Below are 22,487 nucleotides of genomic sequence, written 5' to 3'. Positions count from 1 at the left end.
GATAGGAGACACCAAGTAAGATGTAATCCTATTCAGGATTGTCCACCCTGAATAACATAACAGTGTGAACTAAATGAACTAGCAACTGCTGCAGCCAGACTACTCTGTAGACTTTCCTGGTACTCAAAATACACGGAAATGAAAACAAAAACAAAACACAGATTTTTTCGGGCTCAAATGACAAGAGAGATCAGTAATATTACTTGAATCTGCCAAATCAATGTTGAGGCACTCAGTAAATCCAAGAGCCAACATGTTCCCTAACTTTTACTGGACAGTAACATAGACATGGCCATCTTCCAAGAAATGCACATAGAAAACAAAGTAACAACAACTCAGAAGAGGCAAATTTTAGGGCTAGGACCTATTGGGGGCCACTTACCACCACAGCTATGGTGGCTACATATATTAGAAGAACTATAGAAAATGCCTCCTTATTTTCAGCCTCTACAAATAACAATATACATGAAGTTGTTTCCAAACTAGGTGATCTAACAATAATAAACATCTTCAAACTACCTCTGACAGCATGGCCACAGCATATCTTGAACATCAAGCTGGACCCAACAATCTATGCGGGACATTATGTTAGCTGGGCCACAGCAAACAAAATCCCACCATCCCCAATTCCCTGGCATCCCCTTTATCTTGGCATCAAAACCCATTTAACATGGTCTTTCATTCTGAAATACTGCTAAAATTCAGCAGATGGTGTGATATTACATATGTTAACTTTGTGCGTATTGTGTTCAGTATGTCTGGATCCAATCCACTGTGAACACAATACGTGGCATTCCTGCTATCCTCTTCACCTAATAATTGAAATAAATAAAATAAACCTCTTGAAGCCTACACTCAGCCATTTCTTAGCTTAACAAGTAAGAGATACTAATCAATTGTAACCACTTGAAAGCTGATATTCAAACTTTCAGTTAAAAAAGCAATACTGTGTGTTGCTAAGAAGGGTACAAATCCCAAAGATGTTCACTTTACAATTAATCCATTGCAACAATCAAGGCAGAATGAACAGATTACAGTACTTCTGGTTACAAGTAAAGAAGAGATCAGGTAAATAAAAAACAAAATCTTTTTTTTTAAATTAAGAGACCTACAATTACCAAGTTTCATACCTGTCTCCAGCAGTAAGAGCTGCTAACTGCTCTTCACCTGGCTGAGGCTCAGATTTGTCATTTAGGATCCACTGTATCTGTTGCTCAATCTCCCTGGGTTTCAGGAGTCTGCCATCATAGTACAACCATACTTTGTAATAGCATCCTTTATGATATACAGCAATATGTTTGCTGTCCTTCAAATGCTGGATAGTGTCTAGAATTGAAAATCGTAGGATTTAATAATACAAGAATTTACATATTGCAATCCTCAGTTACAAATTACAGCTATGTTTATTTTTTTTTATTAAATTCACATACTGCCCATCTCATTGATAAGGTGACTCTGGTCTCTCAGCTACTGGTATTAACGAAACTCTTCCATTCAATTGCATAAGAATTGTTTACTCTTTACTAGAAATTTCAGGAAAAAGCAGCTTAATATTTTAGAAAAGGTTTTAGAAGACAAAAAACAGTTTCTTTTTAAATAGAGTCAAGATTATCTTCTATGTGCCCAATTATGTAATTTAATGTATGTGCTACTTTTCCTAAAGTTAGATCATGAGAAAGTGCTGGGATTGTACAGTAATCTGCATAATTTCCAGCCTGCAACATGTTGGTGAAAAGTATCTTGATTGTCATAATTAGTGAGGCAATTTTATATTTAGGTTGAGATACTGTCATATGTACAAGCAATTTATTTAGAAATATACACATATACAGGTTGTCCTCAGCTTACAACCCATTGCTTAGTGATAATTTGAAGTTACAATGGACTCCAAAATGGGACTAATTACCTTGTTTATAATCTGTCCCCCACCTCAATTTTGGGGCTTGGGCTGCCTTGCATTATGGCCATTTGCAGTGCCCTGTAGTTACATGATGGCGATTTATGACATTTGTGTCAGAAACAGATGTTAAAATTCCAGTTTCCAGCAAAAACAAAAAAATGCCCCAAGCAACAATTAGTTTGGTTAACAGCAGCAGAATTCCCTTAAAAACTGCTGCAAAATAGATTGTAAAATCGGATCTGGTCATATGGTGTGATCCTCATTTTAAGACTCTCATAACATATTACCGCAATATATTGCAGTCTCAATTATGGTTGTAACTCAAGGACTATCTTTAAACCTAGCAAAATAAGTCTTCTTGGTGTTTCTTTCTAAATATCGTGAAAAATATTCTAACGTTCATTATTCTACCCAGATTATTTCAAACTAAAAGCTAGTTTTCGTCTTCTAAAATTTAAATGTGCTCAATATCACAAAAAATAAAAATGTTTGCATCTTACCAAACTGATACTTTATAGACAAGAGATATAAATGCCATAACTTAACTTTTATATAATTCTCATTTAAATATTGCAGATATCAACATTTTCAAGAGAAATGAATTAAAACTAGCAACTTCATTATCTCACACATAAAAGGAGCATCCTTACATAAATATTCTTTTTAAATAAAGCCACAATAATTTGTAATTCAGGGTCAGCACTTGATTATTCCTTTTCATTATCAAGTTACATGCCAATAAAAGCTTAGGAAAAATAAGATTTAAAGAGAAAAGGTTAGTGAAGACGTTAGTGATTGAGAGAATATTTTTAAAAAGTTACTTTAAAATTAGAAAAAATGGGCACAATGTTGACTAACTCCACATTATGAAGTGTTATATGGGATTTTTACAAGACAACAGTTCAAGTATCATGAACCATTTGAACTGTTACCATGCATGTCTTTATTTTTGTATCTTTTGTGGAAGGTAATTTTTTAAAAGATATCTTTTTGTTAAATCAGGGAATTGCAGAAAAATACCTTTTTTACTTATTCCAGTTCCTTAAATGTAGTTTCATGTGTTTGTTTTCTTCCCTCTAAGACCAATATAAGATATGATGTGTATTAAAAAGATTCTACATAAGCTCTACGGGGAATTTTATTATCTTTCTCAGTTATAATGTGTAAGGCAAAAGAGGAGGCACAAGGATCAGAGGATTCTAAAAGCTTCTCCATTATGAGAAGATTCCGGTACTGTCGTATTTTTCAGTAGTGACTGTTAATGGTAAATGCACAATATTGGGAACCAAAACCAACTCTTCTCCATTAAATATTTTCAAATGATTAACTTAATGCAACTGAAATAATTTAATTATAGAAATATGTTGAATTTACTTAACTGTTGCCATCCTAACATTTCCATGATTTTAAAGTTTTTGGGACTGTCTCTTCATTCCTAAATATTTTTTGTGGAATCCTTGGTGCTTACTTGCAGATGTTTCATTACCCAACTAGGTAACATCAGTGCTATTGAGTGTGGGGTTTGCTCCCGATTTACATATAGCAACTTGCCCTACCAGTTTTGTTGGGTGCTTGGCTTTCTCCTTGGTAGTTTCTTAATTAGGGCGATGTATTGTTTTCTGATTGTTTGCCTCATGTTAATCCTTAATTAGCAAGGTGTTGGCTTGAGAGGTTTTATTCTGGTCTTTCTGTTTATTAGTTTTTTAATTGTCTCTTTTGAATGGCGTGTAAATATGGGTTATTTGTGTACTATTGATGGCTGATTTGTCTGAGTGTAAAGTTTCCAGGAATTTCCTAGCATTTTTGGATTTAGTTTGGTCTAGGATGCTCAGTTTCCCTATTAAAAGTATAATTAAATCTGTTCCTATATTGTGAGTTTCCATTGTGTCTTCTAACTTTACTTGGTGTTCATGCATGGGTTCTGCTCGTCCAGTCCTTAAACTGCATTTGCAGATGACTCCTGTGGATTTTTATTGGGTTTCTGGGTCTTTTGGTTTACTAAGTTTGTTTGGAAGGCTTTAGTTGGCTTGTGCAGCCAAAGGATTTCACAATTCAGTCCTGAGCTACATATTTTCTCTTCTATTGGCTTATTTTATTTCTTTCCGTAGAAGAAAGTTTGATCCTGGAACACAGACCATCTTGCACAAAGTACAGCATAAATTACAATGTGTTCTTAATGAAATAGATATTCCCTTCAAGAACTCTTCTTTTTCAAAGAGCAGGACCAAGGTTTGTTGGAACCATTTGATTCATGCTTAAAGTTATTTTAAAATTTTTTATAGCTCTTTATTAATTTTACTCTTTTAAAGCTTCTGCCTGTAATCAATTTTATTGTAGTTATACCAGTTTGAATGCAGCTATAGTGGCATAAAAGTGGCAAAAGTGGTGCAGTGGTTAGAATGCAGACTGCTGGCTGTCTGCAATTTGGCATATCGAATCTCACTAGGCTCAAGGTTGACTCAACCTTCTATCCTTCAGAGGTCGGTAAAATGAGGACCCAAATTGTTAAGGGCAATATGCTGACTCTGTAAACTGCTTAGAGAAGGCTGTAAAAGCATTGTGAAGCGGTATATAAGTCTAAGTGCTACTGCTATTTTTAAAAAAATGATTCACTATCTCTAAGGAATGCACATTGGGATTTCTAAGATATCTCATCCTAACTCATTCTTTAATTATCCACTTTTTACTGAGTGGATAATGGTTCACAGAGTTTTAAGAACTGGATCTCTTATCACACTATGTTAAAAGCATAGTAATTTCTGCCAAGAAAAAGCGCACAGCTTTAGCAAATATGGCATTCATACATTGCAGTAACTTGCTATATACAGAATGTAAAGGAGGGGCCAAATATATTGACAGGACTAAAACTGTACCTGTCTCTATGCCTGGTATACGGCTAGTGTTGAACAAACGTTCATACTGAGAGGAGCACAATGGGACGGTATTGTAAATCATAAGCTGAAAGGAAAAAAGAAAAATCAAAATATCTCCCAAAGATTTCAAAATAAGGAGAAAGTGTAGCTGTCACGAAGATTAAAGAAGAGGTTGAAAATAAGAGGACCTAAAGAAATAGAAACAAAAGTATTAATAATCACACGAAACGAAATCTCCATAGTAGGTAGCAAGCCATTTTCCAACAGCAATTCTTTCTACAAGCAAAACTTGTAGAAATGCAAGCTAAATTTTTTTTTCTTTTTAGGCAGTGAAGTATTTTAAACTGACTGCAGATTTATTCACCAGCTTCCACATTGTTTGAAGTCTACAATTCACTCCATTTCCTTAGGTTAGGGATGTTAGCATCAGAATATAAAACAGGTAAGGGAGCTTTATACCTAGCATTGGACACTTTACAGTACTTGTTGACTGCTGGTTAAAGAAATGACACTTTTTCCAGGCTTATGCTGAAGCCACGTGGGCTCAGGAAAACCACTACTTGAGCGAAAGAGATATTAAGATGTAACTACATTAACCATCCTGCTGCCAAAAAATCCTGAGGCACATGGTGTTCTGTAAGCTGTGGAAAAGGCACAACTTCTTCAAGAAGCAGAAGGCAGATATAGTTAAAGTGACCATGCTAGACCCAAAGGTCTCTTGCCCTCTTTGAATCAGAATAATGCAAATGTCCAGGCTCTGCATAGTGTAAATATAAAGATTTGTAATTAGCAGAATTAAGAGGGAATTCTGGCATTGTTTTATACATTGAATTCTCTGATGCTCCAGGTTGTCAGCTGGTTCTTCTTACCTGTTTCATTTCCTGGAATACGGGAGGTGTTAAACATCCTCTCCCATTGAGCTGAGCAGAGTGGAACAGTGGATCCCATCAGAAGAATCTATGCAGCAAATGAGCATTACAACTATATTTTACAGCAATAATTTAGGTTGTGAAGAAAAAAAACATGCGAAAGTTACAGAGATTACCAGAAGATCTAAGGATCCCCAGAGCACTTCAGACCTGAAGCAATAACCTGAAAAGAAGTCATTCCTATTTGAGAAAACAAGTTTTATGTGGTTTATAACTTGACATTAGTAACTGAGGGTGTTTGCCAGGTGACCTTTCCACTGGAGATGTCTTTTGTTAATGAAGTATCTTTCAAAAGTATAGTTTTCAAAATATATCTTTTCTTCCTGTAGTTTTTAGGTAGCATTGAAGTATTTGCTTTCCAATATTTATGTAATTACGCAAAATTTGAGAGCTCCAGCATTGGTAAATAGATCACTGAAGGGCCTCATACAAATGTAACTTATTTTGTGTGTGTGCACACCCATGTGTGCATACAGACCTTCCTTCATTTGTTCTTTCTCTGCATATTCTATCCTATGCATTGAATATTTGAGATCTTCCACCTCAGCATTTTTGTGTATCAAATTTCCATTTTACAAATAGAAGAAACACCCATATTTTTTTTTTTTTTTGGGGGGGGGATCTTAATACAACAAAGCATAGTGTGTATCATTGCTCTATGTCTTCTTTTTGCCAACTTGAGTTCCCAAATATGCCTTTTTGCCACTTCAAGTTCCCAAATATTTCACAGCCTTGACCACAATATGGCCTATACTTGCAGCATTAGCACAACTATAGCCTTATAACCACATGAGAACTTGAGTGCTTTTTCCTATGATATCAAAGATACCTTGTATTTGGAGGAAGTCGTTAGGTTATATACAATAAACTAGGCTGGATTTAAAAATACTTCATGATGATTACACTTGGGAAAGGAATAGCTAAAATGGAAGTTGAATCGTACACTTATTTGTATATAGCAGTCCATGTTAATATACGTATGTTGTATTCATTGCATACCTATAAATATATTCGTCAGCCCAAGTTTCTGCCTACCCTACATTATGAGAAGCTCGAAAAACCTGCTCATGACAATAAACAGTGAAATATACTTGAAACAGTCACATTGTTATTTTGGAAATAAACAGACCTAAATTTCAGACATGAAGAAAGAATTATAGTAAAATATGAAAGTTCAGTAAAAGAGTCATGTCTCTAAAGCAGGGCTGTCAAACTCGCAATCTGTGGGCCGAATGCATCACATGCTGGCCCCGCCCCTGCCTGGTTTAGCAAGGGGAGAAAAGGCCCGATACACATCATATGATGCTGCCGTGACGATGCAAGTTTGACACCCCTGCTGTATAGCAATACTCAATTCTTCATCAGTACAAAACAGCAGGAAGCTACCTTTTACAAAAAAAGATGGCATCCAAAGGCCAACACTCTATTTGATATTTGCCATGCATAGCTTTTTAATATTACAAGTATTGCAGAATCAACTTTTTTTAGGAACTGAGCATTATAGTGTGTGTGTATAATACTGAAGGCCTCCAAATATTTTTTTTTAAATAACACCATTTTAATTTAAAAGAAGTTAAAAATATTAAATGGCTTAATTCTTCCAAAGCCTTGTGAGAACAAATGGCCTGGCACAATTTTAGTGTGTGTGCATGCGTGTGCACATGGAGGTATAAATAAATAAAACTGAATCAATGAGTATCATGATGCCTGTAAACATGAAGTTGCTGATCTTGAAGTAGGTCACTATTCAATACAGGTATACAAAGATGCTAGTCTCTTTTGTGGGATACACAAAAATCTCTCAAAAATTCTTTATTCTAAGATTGGAACTTTACTGCTGTTATGTGAATAGGATTAAACACCCACTGAATCCGAAGTCAACAAAAAAGAATAGCCTAGTTACATGAGCCTGGGGGAAAAAAACCCTTCCTGGCTTGCTCATACGGTTAATTTTAATTTGGTCCCTAACTCTCTGTTTCTCAACCCTCCTCCTTTTTTCATTTATCTTATCAGGTCATGTACACATTATATTTACATTTGACAGTCAGGTGTCTTATTTTTCCTCTCAGCAATCTGTCATTAGAAATAATACTTATTTATGGCATTCAAAAAAGTTGGAAAATTTACATACTGGCTGTATTTGTTGTCTATCCAGTTTTCTTCTATACAGCAAGAGAGCATGGATGGCGTTGCCAGCTCTAGCTGCCTGCACAGCAGTTGGAGTAAAATACAGAAAATCCTGAAAATTGACAAGAGGTAGGAACAGATGTTAAAGTATTATGTTTGTGAGGACCTTTTAGATACCCAGATATCGTTGCAGTAATAGGGAAAAAAAAGTACACACAAAATACAGGAAGTTTTTTTTTTCTTACAGGTCCCTGTTAACAGCATACTTGAATCACATCCCTAATATACCAAACATGAGAAGTAAAGGGAGGATAAGCTATTTCTAACTTTTGATGATAACTTTTTTTATCACCATAATCTAAAAAGTGGAGAATATACTTCTATGGCTAAGATAATTCTGAAAGAGTGTTTGAAGCAAAAGCATACTGTGAAATCAGTGGTGGGATTCAATTTTTTTTTACTACTGGTTCTGTGGGCGTGGCTTGGTGGGCGTGGCAGGGGAAGGATACTGTAAAATCTCCAGCCAGAGGTGGGATTTGCCGGTTCTCTGAACTACTCAAAATTTCCACTACTGGTTCTCCAGAACCGGTCAGAACCTGCTGAATACCACCTCTGTGTAAAATCCATGTATAATAAAACTTGTTGTCATGACCTTTAATTGGTACATCACAGTCAACAATTTTTGAACCAAGGTACTCAAATAGGCTAACATAGAATGTGTTCAAAATCCAGGGCACATGACTCCTGAGGGAATGAAAGTTGTGACGGCTTCAGTGCTACTGGCTGCTGGGATGCTGCCCCTGTCACGCAATCTTCATTTTCAATTTTCCATGATAGTTTCCCAGCCACAATCCCTCCCTCCCTCCCCCACCCTGCAGCAGCCACTTCTCGCCTGCTGGGAAAGGAAGGGAAATTAATGGGGAAAATAGTTCCTGCTCCAACTGCTTTTTTGCCCACTCTTGCTCATTCTGTTTCTCCGTTTAGGTAAAGGAAATATCTTTAAAATGATGACCCAATGGAGCACAGGTTGTCTAATTTATACCAAAATCAAAAACATTATTATTAGCGCTAACATATAATCTGCTGCCATGAGTGAATGAAAAGCACCTGCACCCTTGACGTACAATAATTTTAATACTTCCATCTTTTTCCAGATGTTGATGTCATAGGATCAAAATTAGCACATAGTGAAATTAAGCCTAAAATATCTACATTTACTAGGACTAACCAGGATGATAAAAAAGGATTTGCAAGAAGATGTTGGTATCATTGATTTACATTGGGATGCATTGATATAATGACATTTGTTGTTTCTATATTGACACAAATTATTATCCAGTCAAGTACATGTCAGTTGGGAAACTAGTTATGATCTTATTCCAGCCAAATGGCCAATTTGTGGTTAAACTGAACTCACCATTGCAAAGTAATTACTGTTTACCATGATAGGCCCACGTCCTCTAAGATAAATGTATTCTTCCCACCAGTCACTAACCTACAACAAAGAAATGATCTGGTTCATTTATTTATGAAACCCAAACAGAATATCAAAAGGCATTCAGATACAATTAGTTCAACCTTCTCAAACAAGCCACAAATTATGATAACTTGATTGCTTTGGTTGCCTGTATTGGTTTTACATAAGCAACAATATCCATCCAACAGCTATTTTTTTAGTATATGTCTTTTTTTATTCATAAACATTTTGAATACAGTGTATTGTCAGGACATATCACTTACATAAAAAACAATGAAAGAAGAAACAGGAGTATTAACACATATACTAGTAACAATAGTAATAATAAAACAATAATTTTAACTAGTTTTCTCTTGATATTAGCTTATTTGTAATTCTGTTGATTATATTAGCATATTCATAATTTTAAACCATCTTTATATTTAATTCACATATAGCATTAATTTTTCTTAATCCAATTTCTACTTTTTATCTCTAACCATTCATACAATTTATTCCATGTTGAATAATATTGTCTTTTCTTTATCTTTTATTTTTAATGTCAATCTATGCATCTCTGTACAGTCTAATATTTTCCAAATTACACCCTCGTCTAATGGAGTGTTCTCATTTTTCCAATATTGTGCAAATACAATCCTTGTTGCTGTCAATACATGCAAAATTAAATATATAGTCCCTGTATCATAGCCCTTCGACATTACACCCCTCAAATATACCACCCAACAGCTTTTAAAGAAAGCTCATCTAACCTTATTACTTTTTCCTGTGGGAAAGGGAAAATGCTGTTTTGGTTAATATTTGGCAAAAGTTGTTGGAAAAGTGACCGAGAAAGCTCCTGGGTTGTTGGAGGGGTTGTTGTTGGTTTTTTTGCTTACTGCAGAACAATATAATGGTGCCGATTTATTTTTGTGAAGTGCCAATTTGGCTTGCAAGTAATATTGCAGCCAAAAAAAGAATATAGCAAATGAACATTTAGACTATAAGCTTCATCAAAAGTGGTCACGCTTGCTAAAGGAAATAACACAAAGGACTGAAAGATCAAACTGACCCTCAATTACATGTTGTATGTGGGACAGTCTTTTCTAGTATGATTAATCCATTTTGGGTTTGTTTGTTTTTACTCAGTGCAATTGTTTAGAACAAAAAGATATAGAACTCAAGTTGTATCAGGAAATCATATAAAAACGGTACCTCCCAAGCCAGGAAACTAAGCCAGAGATGAATTAAAGTAAATGTTGGCAAATTTATTTAAAGTTTTGTGATTAAGAGTTCCATGCTCAGAGTTTAGGTTAATTAGGCTGAGACTGACAACCTAAATAATTACCTTCACTAAGACGAAGTGCCTGCTAAAGGTCTCCTCCTATCAGAATATATAACAGGAGGAGGAACAGAGGCAGGTTTCCTTGGCCGCTGCTTTCCTCCTTTGGAGCAGCTTATATATCAATCAACCAACCAATCAGAATAGACCTGGAAGGGACCTTGGAGGACTAGCAAGGCATTAATGGCTTCCATTTTTATGGCCTTCTAGAGAATAGTTAGCATCTGACTTCTCTAGAAAACATCTAAATAAACTAAACAAGAAAACAAATAATTTGCAAGTTTAATTTAGGCATCCTAAGTGTTTTCAACACTCTGGTAACAAGAGACCTAGTGAAAATTGCATTAACAGTATCAGTCAATGTTCCGAGTACGAAGTCACTTTATGTGGCTAAGTACATCAAAACGACTATTATCACTTTCTACTTTCTAGATGTCACACACTAAAATGTTAAGCGTTTTTTGTTTTTACAAAGTAACTTTGGGAAAATTTAAAATCAGAAACAAAGAAAACTTGTGTAACTTAAAACTGTATGATTTCATGAAAGCACTTGATTTACCTACTTACATAATTTGTAGCCCACCAAGACTTTAACTTCAGATACCATTGCAGCTTTGGTCCCAGATTTACAGCAAAATCTTTGCCAAGACCTTCCATTCTTTTAAATTCTTCATCATTCATAAGTGGACGCACTGATTCTAAATACTAAAATCATTAAGAAGAAATGAGTTGGCATCAACATGTCAAGGTCTATCTGAAGAATGACTCCCCACACTCTCTTCAAATAACAGCTAAAAGCAATCTTCCAAGTAATAATTTCATACTACAGCAACACATATTTGTATTATTTCCAAGTATATCAAGATGGAAAACTATAATATGGAATTAGTTAATTTAAAACTGTGGTTTCAATTGTGGCTTAAAACTTAGATAGTGACTGATTTTAAGTTAGTTTCCCAATTCTGGACCATGGTAATTGGTTTCTTTTGCTTAACCTAGCCATAATACCTGCAGAAGTAGACCAAGTTTGACCTTCAGCATTGAATGCTAAGCTATTTTTTGAACTGGATTTCCTTTAGCTTGAGTCACAGGCATTTAGTCCATGGACAATTCATTTGGATCATTTTCAGTAGGAAAAAATACATCTATCAACTTCAAAACATCTTGAGCATTATTTTATAACAGATATTCTAGATAGCTGAATTACTCTCTCACTCACTCTCTGTCAAACATACACCTGGACATTTGAACACTTGGATAACTGGTCTTTAACAGTATAAATACAATGCAAAAAGCATAATCAGTGAATAGATCAAATAATAATTACAACTCTATTTATATCTGAAATTAACAAAATACCATATTAAGTTTGGGAAGGTTCTTTCCCCCTGGTAGAAGTCTTTAGATGAAGCAAATCAAAATTAACATTTCATTCCAATATAAATGTCTAGGGAGAAAAGTTTCAAATATTCACCTTACCCTATTTACAGTATTCTTTACAGCTGGAACAGGAAGGCGTGGTAGTGAAGTCTGAAAGCTATACAGCATTGGTTTACGACCAGAGAAAAGTTTCACAAGTGCCTGGAAATAAAACAGGAAAAATAACATTTTGCAGACTAGATAAAAGGGTCTTCACTAGAAGGAGTATTGGCAAACTATTTTTCTTCTCACCATTCTTTTAATGTAGAAAGAGCATTATATGTAACATGAAACAACATTCAAGATGTAGTTTTATATTGTGCTAATATATTGTTTTATATATGTTATTGTTCTCTTTACTGTAATCTGCTTCTATATGCTTCAACTTGGAAGAAACATAAAATTTCAAAAATAAGCCATTGTGCCTTTGTACTTCCTTTACTGAAGATGATGGTCAGAATAAATTACGAATCTGTTCTTTTATAAATCTAGTTTTTAAATTTTTAAACTGTTCTCTTTAATAAAAATATTATTGGTTAGTGCAGAGCAATTCCTAATTCTAACTGAACTTTAATTACATCTAATATTTCCCTGTTTTCCTTCATCAAATCCATAGTATGCACACTGACAGTGCAACATAAATAAGACTTTTCAATTTTTTTACAGACAAAAAACGTTAGTAGCACAACTGCTAAAGGATAGCATATTGGAATGAGTACACATTCTTTCAGTGGAAAGTTTTGTAAGTAATTTGTGAGTAATTTCCACTCTTTCATTGCTCTGCTTCTCCCTAAACCTTTTTAAAGTCTATTTTGAAGAACTCCTAAGCATGTGGAGTAGACTTTGGACACATTTATGTGCTTTTACCATTGGCTCAAATATGCCTCACTAATTCTTGAAGAACACATCAGCTTGACACAGCTTTCCTCTCATCCCCAAGCCAAAGGCAAAGCCAGTTTAGTTTGAATTTTTCTAATCTGATGTTGAAGTACCATTTTCCACTTCCACTTCCATTACAAGTCCTTCTATAAGCTTGATCTGCACTAATCATGATGATCTGACCAATTTCAGGTGCTATGGGCATGCTACCATCTTTTTGGTTTTTGCTGCCTTCCTTCAATGGCCATTTTGGTTTATGCTGATTGACTGACATGTCGTAAGGAGAGAAACAGTATCACCAAATCATAAGAGAAAGCGGTAGACTGGGTCTTTGTATAGTTCCTGTCTGATACATGCAGAAGGAAATGCCCAACAGGCAGATCCCCCTGCAGGTCACACCAAAATTCTGAATAATGTTAAATAATCTATAGACTGCTCAGAAGATGTTTTAGTTTTCCATTTTATCACAGTAGGGGAGTTTTTACTCTATTTGCTTATATCTGTTCATATAGACAATATTCATCAATACAAATATAGACAATATTCATCAATACAAATATCTGAAAAATATGTCATGGCACTTTCAATTCTAGTTCATGAAGTACTTCTCCTTCTTGCCCTACTTATCCATAGAAAGCAATGGCTCAGTACAATAGGCACTGCCTGAATGGGGGATATTTTTGCCTCCAAGTAGGAATTCTCTTTAACATGACATTATAAAGTTGTCTCCTAAAAGCATAGATATCACAAAAATAATTACACTCTGATATTTTGCAGAATGTAAAATTCATCATTCCAAGGATAGAGATTAACATGTTACAATAACCACCTCTCTCTCAAAGTTCTTTTTTAAAAAGAAAATAATTAATAACTACATTAGAAAATATATGAGAAATAAGGATTAGGAGAAAATCTTGAATAATCAGGACAATTTAATGTTTAAAGTAAAATAAATTTTCTTATCCTGGTGTTCCCTCAATGTGCAAGATTTCAATAGTGGAAATCCAGAACATCTGATCTGAAATCCAGTTATGTTAATATTGTTCAAAAACTTAAGGGTTTTAGTTCTTATAGAAAGAAAGCAATTATCAACTGAATTCCTCTACACATTTGCGATTTCAGTAATGGTAAATGATTTCCTGATTATATACAGGAGTAAAAATCAAAACAGCAGAATATATTAGTTACAGTTGTTAACAATGCCCAAGCATAGTATTATTTAAACAAACAGATTTAAAGCAAAAAACTATAGGACATGCCAAATATTCAGCCAATGTAAATATTAAGCTATGACAAAGCAATGCTCTGGGCCTTACCCTTCAGATACAGCCTGTATTCAAATGAAAAAGTCTTGAAATTATCTCTGAAGTAAACTATCAAACATTTAGTATGCAACTGCTTTTTAAATTATTCACAGAAGTACAGTATTTAAAATTTTAGTTACTTTCATATATATTCTGTTTATATTCCACCAATAAACACAAACGGTAAGTTGTATGAACCATAGGAGGTAATTGCATATAATCCTGCTATATAAATATTTCTAAGTCCATGCTATATGATTGAAGTTCCTAGTAGACAACCCATGACCCATTAGGACATTCTTCCTTCCACATATAATGTAAGTTGGTGCGGTTTCTCTTCCCCTCATCAGAGCTCCAATGAAGCTCTTCCTCTCCTCTTCTATCACCTCAGCTGACCTGTGCAACTGCCTGCTAGAGGGAAGCGGAACAAAAGGAGTTGCAGACTGCAAGGAAAACTGCATCCTTGATCCCATCCCAGCATGTCCTCAAGGGACTCTCCCCCTCCAGGGAGAAAGGGGATGTAACCATTGACTGCCGGAATCCCCCAGCGAATCCTATTTTGCCAGCTTTCCCTCACCACCCAATGTTGTTAAGATCAGGACTTGAAGCAGCTGACTGGGTGCAGAAGTCAAAGGGATTTAGGAAAGAGGGTAGGGATCTGCACTTCCCATCTTCTTACACCATGCAACTACAGGTTTCTGAAAAATATAGTCAGAAATTACACAATTGACCAACTTTGAATCACCTGAGGTATATGGTGCTGTCATCACCTTAGAAGAGTTCCCACTTCCCAATGGCTTCCTCACTGACTTGTGGGAAGCTGGCAGGAAGTATTGGAAATTACAATCATGTGACCGCAGCTGACTGTGCAGCAGCGCAGTGACACCAAAGAGGCCACAACTTTTCTAAATTTCAATTCCATGGGAGTAATGGTTTTTTGAAGCTTTCTGTTAAGTTAGCCCATCTGATGAACATTGATTCAAAAATTCTTGCCCTATGAGCTACTGTTTTGCCTAATTGAAGGTTACAAACCAACACACAGGAGTTTTAGTAGTATATAGATAAATAGATCTGGTATACTTTACAGCAAAAAAGCTGGTTTACAATACAGGTAGTCTTTTATTTATGACCACTTGCTTAGAACTGTTTAAAGTTATGCTGGATCTCCCAAAAAAGTACTTATGACTTGATTCTGAACTTCTGATGGAGCCCACCCCCTATGGTAATGTAAGCACATTTTGGGTCGTTAACAGTCAGTCCACATTTATGGCTGTTTGCCTGCCCCAAGTCATGTTACCATGAATTATATTTTTTTCACCAAAAATCGGCATTTACTTTTAGTTTCTGGCAAAAACATGCCCGAAGTGAAGAATGGATCCCCTTAACCACCATGGCATTCTCTTAATAACCACTGCGAAAAAAAAGGTCATAAAATCACATTGATCACTTTACAACTATCACTGCAGGCTCAATTATGGTTGGAAGTCAAGGACTATCTCTAGCTAATCAATAATACATACTGCACTCCTAAATTACAAAATTGTTAATTTATGTACTTATGAAACACATTTATATGACTTCCCAAGTCACACATGGTGAACTCTGGGTGGCTTACACCATTAAAATTCCACAATATAAAAACCCCTAACCCCCTGGGAAAAACTATGATTAATTTAATTATAAAATTTTCCAATACTTCTAGAAAAATTGTATTGAGATAATACAATTATTTTTCAATGGAGGTATACAGCAAACATAATGTATCCGTCCATTGAAATGTGGCACTATCCACCCAAATTTTCTATGGTTAAATGGATGGTCATATAAATCCAATTAATATATAATAAATAAATAACAAAAAATACATATTTTAAACATTCTGCCATTCTGAAAACAAATCCTCAAATAGTGGTTATAGTAAGGTAAGGTTATATCAATGTCACTTTCAAGAATATGTTAAAATTACCTTACCATCCATATCTTGGTTCCTGTAGAAAGTTTTCCATGCTCTTGAAACATCCAACCATGGTATGAAAGCAGCAACTTCAAAGAGTAGCGCATTGAGAAAATAAGAGTCACCCATAGCCCTGTCCCAAACAGAATCCCACTGACAATATTCTGTGTTTGATTGGACATATAACCACTGTTAAAAAAAGAATGAGAGGAAATTAAAGCAACAGTCAACAATTTCAGAATTTTAAAACCATGATATACTAAGAAAGATTTGTCATCAAAAAAAGAACTCTTATTAAGGGTAAAAATTGCAAACCTCACCCACTGGTAATTAAAAATATATTATTCCAAGAGGTGTGAAGACAACAGTGGGGTGGGATGACTTCCAGTCTATAGACTGAAAGGTAGTTCTATTGGTTTTCAGAGAATACTTATTCAAAAACATTTTTCTCTTTTTTATATTTAAAAATGGTATCAGAGCAAAGTTTTGATTATGCTTTTTTCAATACTTCTAGAAAAATTGTATTGAGATAATACAATTATTTTTCAATGGAGGTATACAGCAAACATAATGTATCCGTCCATTGAAATATACAGCAAACATAATGCCCAGACCTTAATTCTAATCATTGACAGTGATTTTTAAAAATTAAGGAGAAAAAGCCGCCATGACTATCTTCACAAATCCATTAAAATATTTCAGTGTCTATATCCAAAAATGAAGGAATGTGAATGGTAGGAATGTGAATGGTTTTATCTACCACTGGCTCAAATTTTGGGGGGCAATAAGGACAGACATTTAGACAAAGAGTCAAAATTTAACAGTACTCTTTTTAAGTATCTTCCTCTCCAATCTCTCTGCTCTGTGGGAGGGGGAGGAAAAAAAGACTGATACAGATATTGCTTGCTTTTTTCCTCTTCCTATTTCCATCAAGAGAAGAGAGAGCAAAGAGAAAGAAATATCAAGATATCTTGTCTTCTATGCATCAAGAGCAAATGCCATCACCTTGGCAGTGGGAAAGGGGCCAGGCAAAGGAGAGAGTGCTTATAGAAATCACTTTTTACTCCGGCCTCTTCTCCCACGCAGAGAAATGAGAGAGAAAGAGATTTTAAGAAAATGCTGTAAGCTGTTTGTGTAATGTGCCCGTGGCTTCCAGCTTCAGGTTGCCAGCACAATCACACTGTTTTCAATGTGTAAAACAGCTTACATTCTTGCAACCCCTTTCTTCCATTTTTCTGCTCTGCAGGAGAGAAAAAGAGGGGGGGGGGAACAGGTTGGATACAGAAGAATGTATAATTGACTGTAACAAGCACCCAAATTTTGTTTACATGTTCACAGAGGCACTGCAGTGGCTGTAACTTTGGATACAGGTCATAAGATCCCTCTTTCAGTGCCATCCTAATTTCAAACAGTCTCTAAATGAAAGGTTGTAAGTTGAGGACACCTCTATTCTAAACCAAAATTTTGAATGCTTCAGCATCCCTAGCAATGGTCAAAAAGACTAACTGATACTGACAAATCAGGTCCAGAAGTTTACTTACGTTGTATCCAGAGTCCGGTTGATTTTAGCTATTAATCCCAGTGAAGGATCTATTTTTGCATACATAGTTGACATTACTCCTACGACAACAATGAGCCAACTGGATGGGCTAGCAGGATAGACTCCTGTGATTATACCATTCTGGAAATAGAAGATATCTATACTTTATTTTCTTGTTTTTGAAACCATCAATTTACATTCTCAAAAGAAACTTTCAAAGAATGGACCCAGCACATTGGAAGACATTACCATATGGATGCAGCGTGCCTTGCAGTATTTGCCTTCTTTAGAGATCTATATTATACATTGTTAGCAAAAATATTTATTGGAATTGGAAGAAAAAGGGCATCGAGGCAATGGAAATGGATGAATATTGCAATACTAGATAGTTGGCAGTTTTGAAATTTACAAAAAAAAAAAAAAAAAACCAATAGCAGGGAAGCTGCAATCTACATAATTGTGAGCCAAATCACCAAAGGTATGGATATATATATAATGCCATGAAAAACAGACCCTCCAAAATGAAGTCAATGAAGATTCACTGGCAATTGGATGTCTTTTGTTGTTGGCTTGAGACGTTTGTGAACTGGAACAAGTCCAGTTGCCATGACTCAACTTTCAGACACCCAAAATGATATTATAGAAAATGTTTTCTATCAGCTAAAAAAGTCATTTAATGGATAGTATGAAGCAAAAATCTCAGTGGAACGAAGGTAAGAAAAATACCAATGGTTGTCAGACCGTAATATAAAGGTAAACAAATATAGAGATACATAGGGAATTTTTTAAAAAACTTGAAGCATCCTAATTATTTCTAGAGTTTCATTTTTCTTTCACAGAATTTAAAACTGAAGAGATGGGATTGTCCATAATTTTTTCATACCTTATTAATAGATGACAAAGATTTAAAGAAATCATGCAATATGAATGTGTAGCATTGGCTGTTTGTTGCATGCCCTGTCCCAAGTACAAATCTGTGTTTATCTCCATTACCTTGAATCTGATGAACTTCTTTTTCCAGGAATAAAGCCCAGATAAATAGATCTGTCTAAGCGCTTCATGGCTCATGCGCAAATCAATTCCATCTGGAGTTACTGTAAACTGAAACGCAACTGCTTGATGGGCTTCCGCCATTCTTAAAATGTATCTGCCAAGTGAAAGAATATTTTTTTAAAAAATCAGTAATCATTTATTTTAAAAAAATCAATAATCATGAGACAGTAAATCGGAAACAAAATGTCAATGTTCCCAAGATAAACCAGACAGAACACGTGAGCTAATTATTATAAAGCTATATTAACAGAATCTTGAATACAATTTTTCCGCCATCACTTTTAATTGTATTATCCATTAGGGTGGGTTCTTCCTAAGTTTCTTTCTCCGACTGCAAGCCAATGTGGGCTCCTGCCTCTTTTGTCCAGTTGTTTCCTAGCAGTATCTCTTCCCTTTGGTCATCCACATATTACACAAAAAATAACATAATATTGGGCAAATTCATGAAGATCAAATATTTGCCATCTTGGGTTTTTCCAGTTGGTAAATACTGTATGAATATTACTCTTTTCTTAATTTTTCAATAGGAACATAGACATGATCAGGGTGGATGACATACAGATATCAATTAAAAGTAAATATAGTATATAAAGGGGGAAAAAACAACTAAGTAGATACAAAACCCAAAAAAGCCAAACAGGGATTTAAAAAAACCCTCTAAACTGAAGGGACTTAACCAGCGTCCTATCCCATGGCTGAGAAGAACATCAGGACTTACCAAAAATACCAGAAGTCACTCCAAAAATTATTGTAAAGATTTGTTAGAAAATCAAAAATATGCCAATAACAAATAACATTTTTCATACATTATTTATGATGTAGATTCTTACAGTTCTTGGAAGATTTATCAAACCAAAACCACAAAATTATTTTAGAATAATTTCTATATACTGTTTGACAACAGCTTGTAGCCTCCAAAGCATGCTCCTTATTCATTTAGACCATAAAGACATTTTCCTCTATAAATCATAGCTTGTTTTCCTTCTTAAAACTTTTATATATTGCAGTTTTATTAACATATTTAATATCACATCTAATATATAGTTCATTCCCTCTTCCTCAGCTACATGGATGAAAGTTTGCTTTTCAAGCCAATTCAAGGACTAATATTTACTTTCAGAGGCAAAAGCACAAGTATCTTGAAGATATTTATGAAATCATTACCAAGGAGCTTTCTCTAAATGTTTTTCTTAAATGTTACAATTAATTCTGTAAATCATCTGAACTGCCTTTGATAGGATGATTATTTGAAAAACAAATAAATAAGACAAGACAGCTAGTTATTGAAGAGGCATTTTTATAGTATTGCATCATTTGGAGAAAGAGAAATTTCTAGTTTGCAATATAACTGCACTCAATTTGCTCCTTCATCAACCAGCCAATATATTCCAGAACTTAATACATAAATATACAGGTAACCCTCAACTCACAACCATTCGTTTAGTGACTGAAATGACACTAAAAAAGTGGCTTATGACCATTTTTGACACTTATGACCACTGCAGCATCCCTGTAGACATGCGATCAAAATTCAGATGCTTGGCAACTGGCATATATTTATGACAGTTGCAATGTCCTGGGATCATGTGATCACCTTTTAGAGCCTTCTGATAAGCAAAATCAATTGGGAAGTCAGATTCAGTTAACCGTGTTACTAACTTAACACCTGCAGTGATTCACTCTTAACAACTGTGGCAAAAAAGGTCAAAACATGGGGCAAAACTCTCTTAACAAGCATCTTGCTTAGCAACATAAATCTACTATGAATAGACAGGCAGCAAGATACATATGAATATTCTGTAAGAGTTTTTAAGAATTTTCCTAGTTTTTTGAAGCTTATCTGAAAAAAAATTAAGAATAGGTTTAACTTGGAAAAAAGCCAAATGAAAGTTGAGTTGTTTTCTCCCATCTTTTAATCCAGGTGGTGAAATGCTTTTCCGAGAGGCTTTCTTACTGAGAAATAAAACTTTATTTTCTAGGCTAATTTAATCATTAGCAATTTTAGTTATGTTGCATTGCACTGTTCCTGGTGGTTTTCATTTTATTTATTATTCTTGTTTTGACTTTTCAGTTCTAATTTTTATGACTTAAGTTTTATAAATGTTAAAAAATTAGAAACAAGCAAAACGGAAAAAGCTCAGCATGCTGAATTAGGACAGAAACAGCAATAATTGAAAGAATGTAAAAATATCCTAAGATCCTCATATAGATCCACTATATATCAAGAGTTGAAATTTCAGGGTCAAATTACTCTTGGGTACTGAGGAATTGATCACTATACATTTTATACTGAAAAGTTACTAAGGAAACAAAATGTACCTATGGAAAGTCTCTTCCCCTTCAGTACCTCAATGTTATGGATAGAGGGCAATGAAGCATACACTATTCACTCCCAACAACTCCCAGAATTGTTGTTTCAATGATATATCTGTACGCAATCTAAGATAGTGGTTTAGCTAATATATTTAAGGGTTAAATTTTCTAGGATTTTTGAGAGTGGTATAGTATTCCCAACAAAACTAGAGAACAGCAAATTTGGGATGCCTTGTTTTAAAGATTTAGCAGATGGATGAAATACATTCCCATGTACATATTTTATGTCGAACCAGTCTCGCAATCTTTTAAGGTATGTTTGTTACCTATTTTTTACTGTTCTGTCACACATAAAGTGTGTGTTCAACTTCTCCATATATGAAATAATTCCACAAGGTATTAACCAAAACAGAGGCAAACACAACAGTTGTGTTGCCTAAGTAGCATTTCCTCACTCTCCAGTTCCTTTAACTTTGTGGCTCTGTTATGATTGCTAGTATCATTCTAAATATTTGTTTTTCACAAGAAAGATCTTTAACGTTGCTAGACGATTATGAAATATAATTCAACAAAAAACTGCAATCTTAAAAAAAAAACAATTGCAACAATCCAAACTTTATTCTTTTTCAAGATCATTATTTGGATAGTAAAAGAGGTTTCATTGTCTACTGCAGTCTTTCTCCGCCTCCACATTTCTGAAGTGGTCATGTGTTCTGTCCCAGAAAAGTAGGTAAAAGGCCATAGCATTACAGAGCATGCGTCTCAATTTAGAAACGCAATACAAATTACTCTGTGCAAGGAATGCAGAAGTGTCATCAAATCTCTCCAGTGAGAATTTGAAACTTTTACTAGTACTTCTGACATATTATTTGGCAAAGCCCATACATAGGTTTAGCTTATGCTGGAAAAGAAGCAGAGTGAAAGAGAAAATACAAGTCTGGTGTCTTATTTTTTTATACAACAGCATCAACACAGCTTTACACATTTTGTGTCAGCAACATTCATGCTATTAGAAAAGTTCCTTATGGTTCATAAAGAAATAGAGTTCTACTCACCAAATGGGAACGAAGCAAGAATACCGTATATGCAGCTATTGTTTTCCTTGGGATCTATTCAACCTGCATTGTAAGATCAAATAAAAGCCTGTTGGTTCAAATTCAAACATCAGGACTACAGTACAGTGCAGAAAAATGCACCCCAAAGGTAGGAAAACTAAACTGATGCAAAAAAGAAAAACAGTATCTACCCTGATAATATATGCAAATATCTGGATGACACTGCTACCTTGAAGAAAAAGGTTATTTTTTTAACTTGGAATGTTCTCTGCAGCACACTGAGAAAGTTAATTTTCAGCAGCTTCACATTTAATACCAAGGCCCTAAAATTTCATAGTCTCACATT

General features: G+C 34.8%; 1 protein-coding gene across 9 annotated transcripts in view; it reads right to left on the bottom strand.

Annotated features, from left to right (window-relative positions):
- Positions 1-22,487, bottom strand: part of CPT1A (carnitine palmitoyltransferase 1A) — a 51,033-nt gene that overhangs the window by 17,763 nt on the left and 10,783 nt on the right. For 6 of the 9 annotated variants that reach the window (XM_087950717.1, XM_087950715.1, XM_087950719.1 and 3 more), the window contains exons 2-11: positions 22,142-22,204; positions 18,714-18,867; positions 17,722-17,861; positions 16,198-16,369; positions 12,104-12,205; positions 11,192-11,329; positions 9,247-9,324; positions 7,834-7,941; positions 5,643-5,730; positions 1,131-1,326 (exon numbers count right to left, since the gene is read on the bottom strand). In XM_087950717.1, the coding sequence (XP_087806843.1) occupies positions 1,131-1,326; positions 5,643-5,730; positions 7,834-7,941; positions 9,247-9,324; positions 11,192-11,329; positions 12,104-12,205; positions 16,198-16,369; positions 17,722-17,861; positions 18,714-18,854 (1,163 nt within the window). In that variant the 5' untranslated portion in view covers positions 18,855-18,867; positions 22,142-22,204. Of the gene's footprint in view, positions 1-1,130; positions 1,327-4,773; positions 4,859-5,642; positions 5,731-7,833; positions 7,942-9,246; positions 9,325-11,191; positions 11,330-12,103; positions 12,206-16,197; positions 16,370-17,721; positions 17,862-18,713; positions 18,868-22,141; positions 22,205-22,487 lie in introns of all 9 variants that reach the window. The other 3 variants (XM_087950720.1, XM_087950721.1, XM_026668171.2) reach the window with 1 other exon arrangement.

Source organism: Notechis scutatus, chromosome 1, assembly GCF_049901735.1.
Source record: "Notechis scutatus isolate UNSWTSFEM ecotype Mainland chromosome 1, rNotScu1.2, whole genome shotgun sequence".
Lineage (NCBI taxonomy): Eukaryota > Metazoa > Chordata > Lepidosauria > Squamata > Elapidae > Notechis > Notechis scutatus.
Note: the sequence above shows the minus strand (reverse complement) of the source record. Positions and strands in the feature narration are given on the sequence as shown.